The 19,777-nt window shown below is 45.3% G+C and overlaps 1 protein-coding gene across 3 annotated transcripts; it reads left to right on the top strand.

Annotated features, from left to right (window-relative positions):
• The first annotated feature begins 9,610 nt into the window (after positions 1 to 9,610).
• WSB1 (WD repeat and SOCS box containing 1) lies at positions 9,611 to 19,473 on the top strand. Of its 3 annotated transcripts, XM_054394141.1 has the most exons (9): positions 9,611 to 9,708; positions 10,678 to 10,846; positions 12,424 to 12,692; positions 13,527 to 13,658; positions 14,069 to 14,169; positions 16,394 to 16,566; positions 16,917 to 17,030; positions 17,774 to 17,881; positions 18,416 to 19,473. In XM_054394141.1, exons 1-9 carry the CDS (start codon positions 9,669 to 9,671, stop codon positions 18,573 to 18,575), a joined length of 1,266 nt encoding a protein of 421 aa, XP_054250116.1. In that variant the 5' UTR covers positions 9,611 to 9,668; the 3' UTR covers positions 18,576 to 19,473. The 3 variants fall into 3 exon arrangements, with proteins under 3 accessions (XP_054250116.1, XP_054250117.1, XP_054250118.1); XM_054394142.1 differs by lacking the exon at positions 16,917 to 17,030; XM_054394143.1 differs by lacking the exons at positions 10,678 to 10,846; positions 12,424 to 12,692.
• The last annotated feature ends 304 nt before the right edge of the window (positions 19,474 to 19,777 follow it).

Consider the following 19,777-nt stretch of genomic DNA (forward strand, 5'->3'; position numbering starts at 1 on the left):
TTGCTGTACTGGACAGGCTGGAAGTGGTTAACTGCATCTTTCCCTGCCATATCCAGAAATAGTTGCACTGCTATCAAAGTCTATTTCTGTTCTGAAAAGCAAAAGCATGAGGCAGTCCCATGCACTTTTACAGCTGTGTAGCTGCATCTTTATCACAACTTTCACTGGCACATTGATCTAAGCTTAAAAAAAAACACAAAAGGAGATTACATCCTTCCTTGACACAGTCCTGGCAGCACAACCTTCACATACAGACCAAAAGGGCAGAGATTGAGCTGTCTTGTGAGACTGAAGGCATTATCACAGCAGCACGGAAGAGATTCTGACTGCATTTTAATGATCAGAAGCTGCACAGACATAAATTGAGCATGAGTGAGTCTGCCCAGCCTCCACGTGATGGCTTTGTCACCTTACACTGCAGCAGTGTGACACAGCTCTTTACTGCACACTGAGCTGTTTGCACTGCAGCAGTTTCTAAGGACTCCCACTGAAACCCAGAGCCCTTTATATCAGCTGCTGTACAAGTACAGATGGAAAAGAAACCCCTTCCTTGCAACCTTAAAAGATGAAGCAGGCAGAAGAAAAGAGGGCAACCAGAAGTACAGAAAGCTGGCACCACTGGCTTGGTGGTCATGCAGCACAGTGGCAGTCTCCTGGCTCCCAGAGCAGTGCCCTTCCTGCTGGAAAGCTGCCTCTGCCCCAGATCCTCAGAGAGCAGCTGCATTGTCTCTAGGAGAATGCAGGCTTGGAGCTTAGCAGCATAAGTGGGGATAAACACTAAGCAGCAGCTTCTAGTTTGGACACTATGGCAACAAAAAGTTGAGTTTAGTCACTTTTGAGTACAGTAATGGAAGGTTCTGTATCTCAGACCTGCCCTCATACTGCAGAATTCTTGTCAGCACTGCCTTGTGTGCTCTTGTGGACACTGCCATCAGCCTTCTAATTGCACTGTGAGCTGTGGCTGGTGGCATAGGATGTGCATCCCACATGACACTGCACCATGAGGAGATCTGCTGGCAGTGCACAGGCATTCAGCACCCAGGATGTGCAGCTCCTGCCCTCAGCCTCCACAGGGATGCAAGGACAGCCCCTGGGTTGAAGCACTGGACTCTGGCTCTGGAGGAGTTTTGGTTCTTTTAGAGACTGTTCCCTACAAACTGTGGTAAATCCTTGATCTCTGGTCTGAATTTGTGCATTTACCTACAAAGCAATGCTAATAATAACCAGTGCAAAGCCACTGTGAGCCATATGTCTTTAAAGTCATCATTTTCTGAGCACAAAGTGTTCTCAGCAGCACAGCACAGGATGCCTGACACAGGAGCAGGATTTACAGCCCAAATTCGACCATGCACATTTTTAACCTGCACTGTGGTGCTGAACTGGGTTGTGTCCTTCCTATGCATGCCTGGATACAGGCTTACATTTCATACTCCCTCTTCCCTGTGTCTCAGGGCATTGCTTCTGATTGTCTTAGTAGCTCTCTTTACACTATTATTTATTCAAGTTCATGATTTAATATTTACTATAAGACTCCTTTACACCACTCTGTACACAGCAGGCACAGACACACATTCACAGTGAAGCATAAAAGGCTCTGTGAGCTCCCATTTTCACCCCTCACACTTCTACCTATTCCCAACATTTTTACAACCTGTCATAATGAGGTCTAGAAGAGCTCTCAACAAATTATTGCTGTCCAACCTCCAGCTTCAAAGAACCTCCATTTTTCTCTGATCCTTCACCTTTTCTGCAGCCCCTGTAGCAGCAGGCTTGGATGCAACCCACCCAAATATTTCCAGGCTGGGTTCCCTATCAGCTCAGGCCTGTCCCTGGTCTGTAAGCAAATACTCTTTATCTATGAGTAATCTGCTCTTTCCCAACTCTGCCACAGCAGGAATGAAGCCTCCTTTATTTCCAGGCAGAAGCTGTCAGCCACAGCCCTGTAGTTCCCCAACATGCTGCCTTTTGCTCCTCTCATTATTTGATTGATCTGCTGTACAGAATGCAGCAGCCTATCCCTTCCATTCCTCCTGCTGCACTCAGCTTGCTCTTCCACAAACTGAATTTACAATTTACTGAAATTCACCATGGCACCCTTCCTGTGGTTGGTTTTCCCTCTGTTTGCATAACCCTGCTAGCCCAGTGCCAAAACGCAGAGTTCATAAAAAGCAAAACCTGCTCTTCCTACTGCAGTCATGTTCAGCACTTCATTGCTGAGCAGAACTCACTTTATGTCTCTGCCTCGGGTCAGGTTTGGTTTTTTTAAACAAAAGCTATTTCTCATTGCACAAAAGTGTCTGGAACCACTCCGGAGGTGCTCTGCTGTCTTCTTCTCCCTTACACTCAGAGTCAGCCCTTACCCTGACTTGTTCTGTGACTGGTTTGACATTCCTCTGGTCTCACATCAGCTTCCCAACCCCAGCCCTTGTTGGCTGAGCATGATCTCATCGAGCAGGAGAGAGCACACAGCCCACAGCGCTTGTGGAGGCAGCGTTCCTGCTCTGAAAGGTTGCTTTGGGACACTCAGCTCTCCTAGCCCCTACCTACCAAATACCCATCCCAGGGCAGTGCATGCTGCTGAGCCAGGATGAGAACAGCCCCCAGGTCCACCCCAAGCACAGGCAAGTCCTGAAGGGAGGGCTACAGGACACGTTCTGTTTCCTCTTCACCCTGCCTTGACCACTCAGGGCTTCTGCCCCAGCTTCTCCTCTCGAGCAGGCTCCAGCTTGAATATTTACCTGTGCTGCACTTAGCAGGAGCAGGGAACATGAAGCAGGGCAGAAGAATAAGCAGTCAACATAAATCTGTCACAGGGCAACATCAGATCTAGATAGTTCTGGACAGATCTGGATATATTCCCCTCCAGCATATCAAAGGGAAACAAATGTCCTCAGAGGTAGGTCTGTCTCACCTGACAGCACCCCTGTGCTGAGAGCTGCTTGGCCAGCCTTGCCAGCCAGACCTCGGTGTCCTGAAGGTGGAAGTCAAATTAGGGATCTGGCACTCTGGGGAAGGAAGGGGAGCAAGTCTGCAAAGCAAACAAAAACCAGAGGGGACCGAAGCCAGACAAGAGCTTGGCCACGTCTGCCTGGAATCTGCAGCTGTGCTGGCAAGGGGACCCAAAGGCATCATCTCTCACACAGCTTCTAGGCTGCCTGCCTGGGCTGATTTGTGGCAGGAGGAGACAGCAGGAGAGAAGAGGCTGAGGCTGAAGCTTTGACTTTCTTTCATCTGCTTTGAACAGGAAGCAGGCTAGAACTGGACTCTGCTCAGCCCCTGTCTCTGCATTCAGTCAAGTGGCAGACAGTGACTGCTGAAGGGCACTGTCCCTGTCCTGCATGAATCCCAGCATGTCACCAGGCCTGACTCTCTACTGTTTAACACCTCTGCCTTAATTTCTATTATTCCCTCATGGTACATTTTGCTTGGATGTAGGATGCTTCTAAAGCTGCAGGGTAGAAAAGAAACTAATCCACCAAATAATTAAATATTCCACTGCACTGTTTTTCAGTTCTCACAGGACTTAGCATCTCTGCCCAGGAGCACTGCTACCACTCCTGAACTCAGTTGTTGGGGCTAAGTTTGGTTTAAGTCTGGGCTTAATGACTTACCCAAACTCACCTAGGAGGAGGTAGCCCAGTTAGGAAGAGAAGCCAGTGCTTATGATTTTACACCCCATGCTTGGGCCTTGTATCCTCTCTGATTTTAATGAGCCAATTAGAACATTTTCAACCCTGGTCATAAGGAGAGCCTTGGTGTTTTGCACCCTTGTAAATAAGCAGATAGAATGACAGAGCAGAGCAGGGGAACTGAAGCCAAGGGAACACAAACCAGCTCAGTGCCATTTGGCAGTGCAGAGAGGAAATGAATGTCAGCTCAAATCACAGGGAAACTCTGCAGCCTGCCTGCTCCTGCCAGCCAGCCACCCCTCCTGCAAGGAGCCTGGACACCTCCACACAAATAAAAGCTGGTGGCAGCTGAGGTCACAGAACACACAGGCTGGAGAGGAACACAGGAAACGAATATGCTTCAGAAGGGCTGGTTTAAAGCAGTGAAATAGCTGTGTGGCAGAGGTCAGTGATACTGGAGATGATGCTCTGAAGGTGTGGATTCAGGGACCCTTTGCTGCTATCCTTGTTTAGGCCAGTTCAAGTCCAGGACTCTCAGCATGAGCTTCAGCCATCTGAGATAACAGCTCTTGGAACTTCAGTGGGTAAATATAGCACAGATGTTTCTGAAAGTAGCTCCCTTACAAAGTACCCATGGGCTAGCTGACAGAGCAGCAACAGTTTTGAACCTCAAAGGAATAAAGCCAAGCCTCTGTCTCCTATATTGCAGTGCTGCTACCTGTCACCAAAGCGCTGGATTCACCACTGAGCCTTCTGCTCTACTTATTATACCCAAAGATGTGCTCCAAAAGTTATAAAATCCAAAAGAATGCAGAGGAAGAAAAAAATATCACTGCACTCTCTGGTATTCCATCTGCACAGCTTTTCACAGCATACTCTTTTAGCAGACCTTTACAGATTAACTCCATAGGTACCAGACATGCATCAATTTGTGACTATCGACAGAAAACTAATTCTAATTTCCATGCTCAGCAATGGAGAATAAGGTACAGAGCAATGGGGGAGAAGGGGACAGAGAAATGACAGCTCAGAATTTCAGTATGGGAGGCAGCCTTGCCTAGTGCATGAGGTGTCTGTGGGAAAATCAGAGATGATGCTCCTAGCTGCTCCATGATGACCCTGAGAAAGTGCCTGCAGCTCCCTGCTTCCCCCACAACCACTCTTTGCCTTTTCTATTCAGACTGTAACAGCTGAAATTTCACAGCAGCATTTCATGGCAAGGAATACACTCAAGCAGGGGTGGCAGGGAGAGACTGAGAGGGGCAAAGACTGCTTAGATTAAAAAAAAGTATTTACAGGCTATGGAACTGCAAAGCCCACTGCACAAGGACTGCTACACTCTTAACAGTTTTTGGGTGTTGCTGTATTTGTATGTCAAGCTTTTTAACCTTTCAGCTTGCAGGGCTGTCACCTGGACCACCCTCACCTTCTGCTGATCTTTGGGGGGTATCTGACCACTGCTTGCAAAGTTCATTAACCCATGATTTTGGGCTAAGGCTTTTCAAAGAGACAAAGGAATTTTTTTTCATCCACTAATTCAGTAAGCACTGAGCACACAACCCTTACTGCTTCTGAAAATATCATCTTGTTAGAGTTGGATCTTTGTTAGGTTCTCTCACATGTCAATAATCCATCCTTCTTTACATTTTTTTCCTCTTAGGGAAGATTAGCTCTAAGGCCTGCACATGCCTAGCACAAGGCACCTTCCTCTCACAGCCACCTAAGAGCTCATTAGAGCCTTAGCTCCTCTACTCTGTGAGGACAGACAGGACCTGGCAGTGACAATTGCTATAAGAAAGTCCAAAGGGGAGGTCATGCAGGACAGACTGATGCTGCCAGTGCAGTCTGCACCCACAGAGTCACCCTTCAGCCAACGCTGTGGCTGGTAAATGCCATTCCCAGTAGTAAGGGCTCAGCCCCTCAAAACTTTCACTGCTTCCCCAGGTCCCTGGAATCTTGAGACACTCAATGCTGAGTTTTCCAGCATGCCCTGTGCCAGTAACAGCAGCTAACTAACTCTGGGAGCACTTTCTTCTCCAGCTTCTTTGCTGCTCACCATCCTCTTCACTGCAATCCCCTTTTCTCTTTTTTGCCCTCTCTTTTTTCTTCCCATTTGGCTTTTCCTTTCACCTCTTCTTTTGCCTCCACAAACTCATGCAGAACTTTCTCCATCCCAAGAAGGCTACTCAAACCAAACAGGAGCTTGTGAATTATTAATAGTGTAGACTATAAATAGCATCATTTCAGTGCTAGCCAGACCACCAAGATGCATGCTCTGTTGCACAGATCAGCAACCTTGGCACTGCTCTGACTGCCCTTAACTGTTCCCTCACCTACCAGTTCTCAGGAGTGTTTTATAGGACAGCAGCTCTAAGAGGAGGGGCATTACTTGTGTGCCTGAGAAAGCACCATGGGCTTCTGCAGCCCTCTGCTATGTGTTTTCCACTCCCTGTGCTGACCCAACTTCCCGAGGTCTGTCTGCAAGCCAAACCACCACAACTCACAGAAGCTGAGCACCGTGGAGGTCCCTGAGCAGAGTAACCTCGTTGGGGTGCCTTCTGCAAGTGAATGAGGCCCAGCACAATGAGCAGAACTTGGACAGCCACTGTGATCTACATTCAGTGCTGAACTCCAGCAGAGTTCACAAACCAGAATGAGCTGCCTTTCAGTGGTGGAAACCTTCCAGCAGGAAGCCATAGCAATGGAAATGAAGCACAGCACACAGGCTGCAGGGTCTTGCAAGTAGCTAGCGGCCAGGAAAGGCAGGAAGCAAACACCTAGGCTCATTTTACAAAGCCCAGAAAATATTACAAAGAGAACACAGCTCCCAGTCCAATGAATATAGAAGTAGCATGGCCTCTTACTTGGGATACACACTTCTGATGGCTTTCCTAGTCCAGGCTAAGGGCTGACTGGGTCAAAAAGACTTCAACAAAGCTGGTTAAGAAGCACAGAATTAGAAATCAGTTTTTAAAAAGAGAAGAAAAACCAGATGAACTGGGTCTAACTGGATTCACTGTGTCAGAATACAAGCATGTGAAATAAGCAGATCCTGGTGCTTCAGCAGCCTGGGGAAAAGCTCTGTAACCTAGACCTTGGAAAGTATTTCCAAGACAGGCAGACAACAAAAGTCCTTTCATTTGTGAAAGCTTACTCCAGTGTCTAAAGTCTCGATGAAGAGAGGATGCCTCTGAAGTTTATGATCTTCCCAGCTGAACAGCACTGTGCAGACTTGGCAGCTGCACACATAAAGCAAGATAATGGAAAACAAATAAATCAGCCTTGAGTCATTTGTGCAGCCTTGCAGGCCCCTGCTGCATGTGACTGTGTGGGGTATGCAGCTTGGTGCTACCCTTGATCCCACAGCTATGCCTCACCAGTGAAGGAAATAATTCACTTACAAGGAAAATAAACATGACAAAGGTGCCAAGAAGGGGAAGTGTGGATTCTTCATTCCCTCAAGTTTTGACTCAATTTTAGCAAAATGTATTTTACTGACCAGATTAGGTGAGTTGGTAGCTTGCTGATGGCAGAACCCAGCTCTCCACTTCTCCTGCTCTGGCTTCAGACACAAGACAGCAGCTTTTCCAGCTGGGCATAAGAAGAGAAAGTGCTTGGAACATCTCCAGGACAGCCTGTGACATCAAACAATTTCTATTAAGCTTGCAAAAACCTAGGAATTTACTGATCACAATTTGCCTCTGTGTTCATGACACACAAAACGTGGACAGGGGAGTTCAAAGATTGGCATTTGGAGTCTGGTGTTGTAAAGGCTGAACAAGAGTGTAACTGCTGAAAATCCTCACTGGCTCAAGGTGCATTAAATCAGAGTAAATTATACTCCTCTGTAATACAAAGACCAGACTAAATGAGTTAATCATCTCTCCTGGTCTTCCAATCTATTACATCAATGAGCAGAAAGCATTGGAACAGGATTCACAGAAATACAGAGACTTAAAGAAATAACAAATTTGCTTCTTTTAAAAACAAAACAGCAAGAAAGCCAGCACCATGGTGACACTTCTACAAAGCTGTATAACTCACTGCTATCTCTCCCCAGCTATAAGAGCCCCCCAAAGTAAGCAAACAGAACCCAGCCTCACTCTGGCCATAGGTGAGGTTCAAACCCTCAGGAGCAATCTTACAAAGTGACTCACCTCAGCTATGAGTTGGCCTGGTTCAGGCATTCATAACTTATGAGTAACTCCAAAACAGCATTTCACAATATTCACTGGCTACAAATCTGCCTTCTTACAAGAAGTTGTTGAGGGATTAAGTGAAAATAGCTGCTTAGGGCTTGTCCATCTGCAGGCGCAGGACTGATAGAGCAGCAACAGGATTACGCTGCTAAAAAGTACTGTGTCAAATCAGTGCTATGATGTGCTAAGAGAGTTTGTACAAACCACTGTTAATCCATGCTAGTGTCTGAACCACCAAGAATACTGAGAGCTTCTTCCTGCTCTTTTCTTTGACCTTGCCTCACTACGTGATTTAAAAAATGTTTTGCTGGCCTTGCTTACGTCAAGGTAATTTCTGGCTGTTGGTAGAGCTGGAAGGCTAATCCATACAGCTACTGCAGCTAGACCACTGCTCTGGAATGAAATTAGAGTCATTACCTGCAGTTAATTAGCCTGCTGAGTGCTCATTCAAGTCCAAAGAGAGAGCAAGGAAGTATCACCTAGTCTAGAAGAGGGGCACAACTTAGGTATGTAAAAAGAGAAAGGGGAAAGGAAGGGGACAGGGGAACACAGACATCAATACAAAATCACAGAGAGAAGAGGTGGACTCAGAGTCTCTTTCTCCAAGTGGTTTATGGACAACTCCATTTAGCAGTAAATGTGAAACTCTCTTATAAACCAGACCTTGCTGGATGTCCACACTGCTCGGAAAGAAACACCAAAGAGCCTACTGCCACGAGCTTTCCATCCCCTGGTTAGGGAATATGAAACCAAGTGCAGTCACTGCCCTACAGACACTCTGCAGCAGTCACAGAAGCCCTGACATACTTTTCAGGTTACGTGTTGCCTTGCAGTCCCATGGTCCAACAGCCATCAAGGATGTCACAACCTGGCTTAAAAGATAATGGAGGCAACCTCTATCTAACTCACTGTGTCAGGAATGTTTGCTGCTGGATGGCCATTTAAGCAACATAAGAACACTTCTTATCCCATCTGAGGACTGCAGTTGTTCATCAACACAACCTCATCCGTGCATGCCCACAACAGCAGTCAATCCAAACAGCCTTTGACTGTGATACTGGGGAGTGCCAGTGGTTCTTCTCAGTACTGTGCACCCCCAGGTTTCAAGGGAACCAGATCAGTGCAGATTCAGTGCCCTTGTATAGTGCGACTTGATGCATCTTTTGGCATGCGTGCAGTTGGAAGATGTAGCTGTAAGGTGTCTGTAACTTGCAGTCCCTGCCAGCACAGCACCGCGGCCCCAGCCTTGCCACCTGTTCCTGCCAGGCACCGTTTCCCCCGGAGCCCAAAGCCGAAGGGTGCATTTTCGCCTGCTTTCCTCTCACAGCCTGCGTGTTCAGACCGTCTCCAGGCACATAACGCGGCATTTCGCAGGGCAGACTGGGCCCAGCTCCACAGGGCAGGGATTGCCCAGCCCGAGGGACGCGGGAAGCCAGAGCGGGTGGGAAGGGCGAGGCCCCGGGGTCACGCTGCTGGCTGTCGCCAACCGGAGCCAACAAGCGCTCGGGCGCAGAACAGGACGAGACCACGGGCACGGCCGAGGAAGCGAAATCTATCCCTGAGCGCCCGCGGGCAGGGTAGGGTAGGGCAGCGACGGGAGGGCAGGAAAGGGAAGGGGAGGGGAGAGGAGCTCAGCTCCGCGGGGCCCCGCAGAAGCCCCGGGCCGCAGGCTCCGCTGCCAGCGGGAGGAGCGAGCGAGGGCGCGTCCCGGCCGCCCCTCCCCGCCCCGCTACATCCCGCGCCGCCGCCGCCATTTTGTCCCAGTGCCTGCGTCCCCGACCAGCGACGGTTCCTCTTGCTCCGTTGCAGATCCCGAACCGGTGCGAAGGGCGTCCCGTAGATGGCCAGCTTTCCCCTGAGTGTTAACGAGAAGCTCATCGGTGAGCGGCGGGCGCGGCCGGGGGAGCGGAGCTGGGTGGGCTTGGGCCCGGGGCGGCCGGGCCGGGAGGGGTTAAAGCCGTCTGGGTGCGGCGGCTCCGTGACCAGGTTCGGCGGCTTCGCCAGCGGGGTTGGTTGCGCGCTCGGCCATTGGGGCGCGGAGATGCTGCTCCGCGGATGGAGAGAGCCGGGGCTGGGCTGCCGTGTTCAGCAGGACCCAAGAGCCTTCCCCTCGTTTCTTTCTCTCCCATTTCGTGGTACGCTCGCTGAGGGGAGCAGACCGGCTCGGGCCTCCTGGGTCTGGGAGGCACTGAGATCCGCGTCCCGAAGATAAAGGCGGTGCGGTGGGAGCGCTGAAGCCTTGGCCCCGCAGCCCGGCGGCGGAGGGCCGGACCGGACCGGGCTGGGCTGTGCATCCTTGGGCTGTGGGGCAGGGAATGGGCTGGGCCGGCCGCACCGTGCCGGCTGCCCGCTGCTTGTCGCTTAAATTGGGAAAGGAAGGCAGGATGCCGCAGTGGGCAAGTGTGCTCGCATTTTCTTTCCAAAGTAAAACTATATAGGTTATTAAAGTAAAAATATATAGGTTATTATTTGGCATCTTGTTTGTTACTCAAATATCAGGCGAAGTTGGAGCATAGCTCTACTCTAGAGCTCTAGTTACAGTAAATGAAGTAATGACAGATTTCAGTAAATTTTTATGCGAGTTCTGCATCTGGTATGGAGCTGTGATATGACTTAGGTGACAAGCAGGATGTTTTAACACTAAGCTGTTTCTTTTTGGTGACTCAAAACTCTGAACTGAGCTTAGTGCTTTGATTGCTTTTACCCAGTGACAATAAAACCCCTTCCCAAGCACTTAAATGCCGTGAAATAGAAGCAAAATCATTCCCATATTGCTGGGTTCCTCTGTAACCTTTTTAACGATGCTGGCTCTTTTTTAAACGTGGCATTTCCTCTTTGTTCCTTTTCAGCACGCTCACGCACCATAGGAGAACTCTTAGCCCCAACTTCTCCTTTTGACAAGAAGTGTGGCCGTGAAAACTGGACTGTTGCCTTTGCTCCCGATGGATCTTACTTTGCTTGGTCACAAGGGCATCGCATAGTCAAGCTGGTCCCCTGGGCTCAGTGCCTTAATAACTTGTAAGAAAAACCGTATGGCTTTTAATTCACCTGGAAAAAAAAAAAAAACTAATAAGGATTTTAGAAGAGAAGATAGCTTTTAACAGGTTAAAACGCTCTGTTGGCTTTTTAGGCTTTGGTGTCTTTGGGAAAAACGTTCTTGCAAGTATCAGCTATTGTTTTATCTCCCTCTGTGGCCAGTCAGAGAAACAACTTACAAAGGCTGTGGAGGAGTGATGTATTAATTGATTCTGATGCTCTAAAATGAGACAAAGTTAGAATGGAAAGGAAATTTAAAGGCTTGAGCAGATCTGGACTTTTAAGTTTTCTATCAGAAAGTTTTTTGGGTTTTGGGAGTTTGCTGTAAGGCAAACTTTTCCTTGTCATTCTTAGTAGAGTTTAAGCTCCAAAAGACACATTTTATTTTCACTTGCAGGTTGCATTTTAATGAAGTTCGTAACCAGCAGTTGCATTTTCATGGCTGGTTACATTTGCCCTCCCAGCAAATCCCATGTCCCTTTTTTCCCTTCCCCTCTTTCTGGTGCTGGCTTAATTGGTTTTCCTGTGCTGGCCTCAGGGTTTCTTCCCAACATTTAATGCATGGAAGCAAACTGCAGGGAACTTCTCGCTTATTTAGCAGAAGGTCTTACGACTTCTTGTAACTGATTTTTCTGCAAATGCTTTTAAGATGTTCGTTTTTCACAGTTGGTTAAAGAATTGCTCTCTAGAGAAGTAAAAATGTTTATTAATTAATGTGTATTTAACTAAAAGTGTTAGTATTGTGTAAGGTTTCCAAGTGTTAGTAATTTTTCCCAGGTAAAAGGCTTTTATAATTTGAAATAAAAAATGCTGCGTTATGGGCTTCCAAAGTGTCCATTATGGCAGCACAGATTTCAGTGTATCACAGAATCCTAGCATGGCTCAGGTTGGAAGGGACCTCAGAGATCATCTACTCCAAGCTCCCTACCATGGGCAGGGACAACTCTCAACTAGACTCAGCTGCTCAAGGCCTCATCCAATCTGGCCTTTAACACCCCCAGACAGGAGGCATCCACAGCCTCCCTGAACCTTCCAGAGTCTCCCCACCTTTGTACCAAAGAACTTCTTCCTCAGCTCCAGTCTAACCCTGCTCTCCCTCAGCTTCAAACCATTCCCCCTTGGCCTGTCTCCAGACACGCTCATGAAAAGTCCCTCTGCAGCCTTCCTGGAGGATGCCTTCAGCTATTGGAAGGCAGCTCTAAGGTCCCCCTGGATCCTTTTCTTCTCCAGGTTGAACACCCCCAGCTCCCTCAGCCTGTCCTCATAGCAGAGGTGCTCCAGCCCTTGGATCATCTTTGTGGCCTCCCCTGGACTCGCTCCAACAGCTCTTGTGCCCTTCTGCTGGGGGATACCAGAACTGGAGGCAGGATTGGAGGTGGGGTCTCACTTAGAGGTCTTCTCCAACCCAACCAGTTGTATGATTCTGTGACATGAAGACAGCACAGGACAAGGCAACCTTTGGGAGAACTGAGGCCAGCAGTGCTTAAAGACTTCTTATGTTCTATTTCTTTTTCAAGCTGCTTTATGCAATTTTTGTTGCACTTTTTTTGTTTTAACAGCTTGTTGCATGGCACAAAGAATGTTGCAAATTCTCTCAGCACAAGACTTCCAAGGCAGAACAGTGACAGTGGTCAGAAGAACAAGCCCTGTGAACATATCATAGACTGTGGGGATATTGTCTGGAGCCTTGCTTTTGGGTCCTCAGTGCCTGAGAAGCAGAGCCGCTGCATGAACATAGAATGGCACCGCTTCAAGTTTGGCCAGGACCAGCTTCTGCTTGCCACAGGCTTGAACAATGGACGCATCAAGATCTGGGATGTGTACACAGGTAGAGTATCTGCAGGAGTTTAACTGGGAATTCAACCTGGAATATCAATTAATCTTAAAAAAGAGCAAGCAAAAATGTTCACATACTGCTAGAGGAGGGAGCAGACTTGGGTCTTGCTTTGAGATGTGATGGAAGATGATGCCTTGTTGCTGCAAAATGCTTAAGTATGTGATTGACTCTGCATTTATTTGCTCTAAAATACTCTGTTGGATCTTAGCTTTAATTTGCTTTCAAACAGAGGAAGTTTTCAAAACCTGAAGTTGCTCTGTTCTCGAATATGGGGAAGGATTCTGTTGATGAGGAACTTTTTATTACAGAGTTACTGCATCCCTGCCATGGTGGGGAGGTTGGAGTAGATGATCTCTAAGGTTCTTTCCAACCTGAGCCATTCTGTGATTATTTTTAAAAGTGAAAAATTGTTCAAATAATGAGGCTGAATCTGAACTTAGGGAATCTGAACTTGGCTGGTAGCACAGCTGCTAGATTGGAGACAACTCAAGTTTAAAAAAAAAAAACTAAACTACTGACTGTTAGGTCATTTGGTATTGTCTTATAGATTTAAGCTCAGAACAGAGCTGTCTATCAAAAGCCAAGTCTTGCCTTCTGAGGCAGATGGTTTAGTGTACAGATTTCCTAGTTTTTCAGGAAATTGCCTCTTGATGCATAAGAGTCTAAAAACATACAAAAGCTTCTTGCTGTAGGCAGCATTCCTCTAAAGAAAAATTTGCCTTTTCTGTGCTATAATTTTGTATTCTGGATTTGAACCCATAAAGCATTTGATCTGAATAAAAGTACAGCCCTTCATTTTAAACTTGTGATGGTTTTGTGTACCAGGAAAACTCCTCCTTAACCTGATGGACCATACAGAAGTTGTTAGAGATTTAACCTTTGCCCCAGATGGCAGCCTGATCTTAGTGTCTGCGTCCAGAGACAAAACACTGAGAGTGTGGGACCTGAAAGATGATGGTATGCTCTTTATCTGCTGTAAGCAGAAATGTCCATTTCCTTTCCTCTTCTATTGCTGTAAACTCAGTTTGATTATTTTTCTATTTGTCACTCCTTTGTTGTCTTGAAATTCTTTATGTGCACTAAAGCAATAAACTGGCACTGTATTAAGTCAAAAGAGTGCATGGAGTCACTTTTTTTTTTTTTTACTAGGGACAGGATTTAGAGATTGCATGATAGAAATTTTATTTCTTTATGTCCTTGGGCCCTCAGCTATTTATTTAATTTCTTTATTTCTTCATTTATTGTGCAGAGATGTTGTTTGGGAAAACAGTATCCAATTTTATGAGGGCAGAAGTAATTTGGGAAAGCTTTTCAGTTTGAATTTGTCCTGTTGAATGAATTCTCACAGGAATGTCTTTTCTTTTTAGGAAATATGATGAAAGTGTTGAGAGGACATCAGAACTGGGTGTATGGTTGTGCATTCTCTCCAGACTCTTCTATTCTCTGTTCTGTTGGAGCTAGTAAGGCAGTATGTGTCAGAGTTTCTTGTTCCTTGAATCACTGAATTGTTGCATAATCATTTGAAAATCTTAAGTAACATTAAGCTTGTGCTCGGTGTCATGAACCTGTAATGTCTGATGGTGCTGTGACAGTGCATGAAATTAAACTAGCCAATGGTGCATCCAGACACTGATTTATCAACTGAACTTGCACTGCTTTTAGTTGAAGAAACTTAAAGTGCTCTTTGAGAAATAGTTCTACACATCTGCACATGTTCAGAGTATAAAACCAAAGACCACCCAAGCTTCCAGTGTTAAAAGATCCTTAGCTTAATGCATCAAACCATTTTGATAATTGATTTTATCCTTTCTATTTCTTGCTCACTGAAAAGGGCTTTTCAAAGTCTGAACCAGTCATGGTATCTCCTACTGAATAAAAATGTTCCTACTCATTTCCCAATGCAAATGTCTAAAAGATCTAGAATGAAGAGCAGCAGACTGGTCTTGATTCCATCCATGTTCTAATTCCCTGCTAGAGAACTGAAAGCAGTGCAGGTAAAGCACCTATGCCATAAGCTGCTTTTCTTGGCACTGAAGAATTAGGATAAAACAGAAGGGGGAATTCAGGCCAGTTAGAGGGGCTTTGCAGGTAGTTTTGTGAGGCCTGGGGATGCTGAATTCAGTCACTGGATTCCTCTTCATATGGCTGACTGTTAAATCCATTTGTTACCTGCAGTGAGCAGTGCAGATACGCCAGGGGCTAGGCTGAGGCCTGGGTTTGTCTTTTCTTGCACTAGAGCAGATGTGGATGTATACTTTGCTATCTTCAGGCTGTGTGTTTTCCATAAGCTTCTTGCTTTCCCTGTCACAGGTGGTGGCAGCAATATTGGTGTGATTGAGGTTAAGCTGGCACCACTCACACAGGAGCACAATGGTGTTAGCTGGGCAGAGAGTGGCATCTCTGGCTACCAGGCTGGGGGCGAACTTTGCCGTAAGACGAAGTAACCTTGCATTCGGCTGCAGGGTGTCCTGTACGTACGCAGGTGCTGGGTGATGTCCACTTTCTGCTTTCTTTCTTTGCCTTTTTTTTTTTCCTTTTTTTTTCCCCTCTCTTTTTTTTTTTTTTTTTGGTAATAATTTTCACAGCAGTGAAACACACTGACCCCTAAAACTTAACTCCCACTTGTACGGAACGGTGCGGGTGGTCTCCTAGGAGAAACTTGGTCGACATGTTTCTAACTGCTTGTAAAATGGTTGAGTTGTAGGCAGTGTGTGAGGCACTAAGGCTGTGCTTGCTTGGGTCAGAGACATTTCTGTCAGAGATGTCAGTATTTAATCTGTGCAGTAAAACTGGGTGGGTGGGAAATCAAGGACCCTAATGAGCTCTTCTAAGGGCATCTTATGCTAAAGACCTCCAATTTGTGTTAAACTATTCTGCAGTACATAGCTGGTTCCTAGTCAGTAAATCTGCACAGTCTGATTAGCTGTAATGTACAACTGCATGTCAAATCCCTGAATTCTAGCATCCTTATCAGTTCCTCTAATACAATATGCAATTAGCTGGGTACATTGTAATGTTAATGTAATTTTGGACTGTTGATTTGATTTTTTTTTTTTTTTTTTTAATGCATAAACTCTTTCTAATTATGTGGTTAGACCTCCCTATTGTTTTGCCAAAGACCTAACTTTTGGCTGTGAAAATTCTGTGTTTTTTTGCTTGCAGTATCTGTTTCTCTTCCTAGGCTGACGTTGGTGATCCAAGCCAATTGTAAACAAGTGATCTTAAAGGGATGCCACTGGAGTAACAATATGTTAACCTTTACATTTTCCTGTCTGTATATTTCTTAAAATATTTGGTAGTTACTGAAAAGAGGGGACTGTAGAGTTTTTAACCCTATTTATTTCTGCATATTTTAATAAAATAGTTTTGCAATACATGAATTTCAGTAAGCCACATGGTTAAATTGTGTTGCCTTTTATCTTTATATTTTGGCTTATTTTGTTTTAATAACATTTAACAAACCTGAGTTAGAAACTTGCATGTCTGCTTTAATTATTTATTTAAAAAAAAAACCAACCTTGATTTTAATCTTAAGTATGACACTGAGCATATTTCTTAATTGTAGTAATTCATAATGCCTGATTTTTTTTTTTTTTAATATAATCCTAAATAAGACTAGCAGCTATACTTAAAAAGTTAATGCTTCATTGCACCTCTGAGCAGAGCTATAACATTAGCTGCTTTAATTACAGGTTTTCCTCTGGGATATGGATAAATACTCCATGATAAGGAAACTTGAAGGCCATCACAATGATGTTGTAGCTTGTGAATTTTCTCCTGATGGAGCTTTACTGGCTACTGCATCTTACGATACTCGAGTCTATGTCTGGGATCCACACGTTGGAGTTATGCTCATGGAGTTTGGGTAAGTAAAGCAGTCAAGTCTGGAAGCCACTTCCTAGGCTGAGGATGGCTACTGAAAATTAATGAGTTTGTGTATTTAACTGATAGTTAGACTTGGGGAAAATCTTAGCAGTGGCTGATGGAAGTCTTGAAGTGGCAGAGGAGAGGAGATGAGAACTGAAGGCACTGATACTGTAATGTGTGCTTAGATAAGCACCTTCAACACAGCTGAAGGGTTCAGTACTACAGAAGATAGAGCAGTTCAATCTCCACTCCTGATTTCATAGTTAAATATCCAATCCATTTGTTCATCCTCAGCTCTAGTCATGGCTGAAGGAAGCAGCTGCTCACTAAGTGTCTATCTTTTCCCAGGCACCTCTTTCCCCCTCCCACACCAATATTTGCTGGAGGTGCAAATGACCGCTGGGTCAGATCAGTATCTTTCAGTCACGATGGGCTACACATTGCAAGCCTTGCTGATGATAAGTAAGTATGAGGAAAGGTTTGTTAGACTCCTCATTCTTCCCAGGTGATCTGAACTTCCAAATACTAAGTCAGCTTTTCTTTTAAACTAACAAATGACTTGTGATGGCCTTGGTAAAAGCAGATGAGTCATGTGGGGTATGGTAACATGCATTCTAAATGTAGAAAGAGTTGTATGCAGACTGGATAACCTGGGTAACTTCAGTATCTGACAGCTGGAAACAGAAAGAGAGGGGCTAGAAACAGGGGAAGATATAAATGGAATTGGTAATGCAGTTAAGTCCTTGAATAGTAGAGGATTCCAAAGTAAAAAGTGTTCTGGGATCTCATATTCAACTTCAAATGATATTGTGAAGAGCTAGACTTCAGGATTATGAAGAATACCTCCGAAGATGACAGCAAGGGTATTCAGGGGGTTAGGGTTTTAATTAAGACAAGCCTTGTTAGGATTTCCTAGCACATACAACATTTAAGAGAGCTTAGACAAATCTATTGCTCAGGTTATTGCTTTCTGCAATCTTTTGTTCAATTGGTAGAGTTACAGTGGTTGAAGTCAGATCAAAGTCTAGATCAGGAACGAAGAAGTCAGTGTTTCATTCAGGCCAGATCTGAAACTCATTGTGTGCCTGTTAAGATGCTTATGAAGGTTTTCTGAGCTCTGCTTAGACTGATTGCTTGTGCAGCGTCAGAGAAAATACACACAGAATGAAATGTCTCCTGTGGTAACTTTGCTCTTATCTTTTCAGAATGGTGAGGTTCTGGAGGATTGATGAGGAATACCCAGTCCAGGTTGCACCTGTGAACAATGGGCTTTGCTGCACTTTCTCTACTGATGGCAGTGTTCTAGCTGCAGGGCAAGTATATGTTGGTTGATTTATTTCTCTCCCTAAAATATTAAGGTAACCCAAAAGGCCTAAAACAGTGGCAAAATGTTTTAAAAATCTTCATTTGTGAGTTGCAGCTTTATGCTTCTGACTTAGTTTTACTTCTGGTGCTATTTAAACATGCCTGAAATAGTATTCAAATCAAGAAGCTGATAAGAAAGGAGTTTATCTTTGAGAATAAATAAAAGGGCCCCAGACTTGTGGACTGGTAAAGGCCCAGGAGATAGTCAAGGGCAGGCATTCTGTTTGGGTGGTATGTGCAATAGCTATTGGAAGCTCTGCTCAGGCCTGTCCCACAGATCACCAGCAAGGTGTTACTGTGCAGCTCTAAAAGAAGAGCTGGCATCCAGTCTGAATAAGTCTGGGGCAGCTAGAGCTCAGCAACAGCAAGCCCAGAGCACCTTCCCCTAAGTGGCAATGTGTGTGAGAATTCACACTGAGCTGCAGCCATTCAGGTGGGCTAACTCTGGTGGTTTTTTTTTTTTTCCTTTCTCCTCTGTGCAGGACACAGGATGGCAGTGTGTACTTCTGGGCAACTCCAAGACAAGTGTCCAGCCTCCAGCACCTCTGTCGCATGGCAATTCGACGAGTGATGCCCACAGGCCAAGTCAAGAGCTTGCCCATCCCATCCAAAGTGGTGGAGTTCCTGTGTTACCAGATTTGAAGTTTGGGGTTTTTTGTAAATGATAAAATCAAACAGGCAGGTGGCCCAGCTGCTGAAACTGGCTAAACACTTCAAAGAATCCTCAAACTTTACAGCCTTTAAGCTTAAAACTCTACAGGTTTTCAAGAGCTATTTAAAGTGATAACCTAAATCCTATTTTGTCAAATGCCTGACAGGTGAAGTTTTAATATTTATAGAAAAAACACAGTAGAAGTATTCCTGGTGTTCTCATTTTTTTTTCTAAGATGTAACTGTGAAGACATGGATATACATAGAGATAAGCTGCTACCTGTTATCAAAGTCCCTTTGCCAATGGCTTCTCTGATTTGTGATGTGTATCCTGTATATATTGCTTTGGTAGAGCCCTCAGCTGCATCTGTGCTGGAGAGTGGAAGGGTAGCATTATTCTGGGACACTGAGGTAAAATACTGACTTAAGGAAGCTTAACGGCTCTGTATGTATGTACATTGAGTTGGGGTTCAGGAAACTGATCCACAGATAAGAATTGATGCTAGTTTAGTTGGTGAGGAGGTACAGCTTGGCTTTTTAGAGCAATGTGTGGTGAGGGGGGGAGCACAGCCTGTGTAAGCCCAGGAATGGTGTCAGTGCTGAAGAAGGCCTTCAGTTCCATAGCACCAAATCAGGTGAAATTTCAGTATTGGGCAGTGTTGAAGAACTATTTCCTTACATTTCTAAAATCTAACTACTGTATTGTTGCCTGATACTTTGTCTGTAAGGAGAGAAAGTTTACAGACTCAGTCATTTACTCTTTAACCCTGTGCTATCTCCTCGGAGGTGATTATTGGTTAATGGCCAAAGATAAGCAAAATACTTGGTTTTGCCTTCTGTTACTTATCTGTACCTGCAGATATAAAGAATGTATGCATTGCATAAAATGCCTGATGATATATATTTTTTTTGTTCAATTTTTTTATTAAAAACTTGTATAAAAGTTTCCTGATACAGCATCTGGTGACTGATTTATTAACAGCTGCTAGTGGGAAGCTGCTGCTGCAGGACTCCCTGGTTTTCCTTTTCAGGCCCACAATGAAGCTCACTCTGGAGAGGTCCAGCAAGATAGCTCTTCCCATCAGAGACCCCGAACCTAAAAGCAAATGGTTACCAACATTGCTGGGTCAGCAAGGGTTAGGCAGATGGGTGCAGGTAGTTGTGATTTAAAAGGATGTGCTCAATAGCTCTGC

This window comes from Indicator indicator, chromosome 30 (assembly GCF_027791375.1).
Source record: "Indicator indicator isolate 239-I01 chromosome 30, UM_Iind_1.1, whole genome shotgun sequence".
Lineage (NCBI taxonomy): Eukaryota > Metazoa > Chordata > Aves > Piciformes > Indicatoridae > Indicator > Indicator indicator.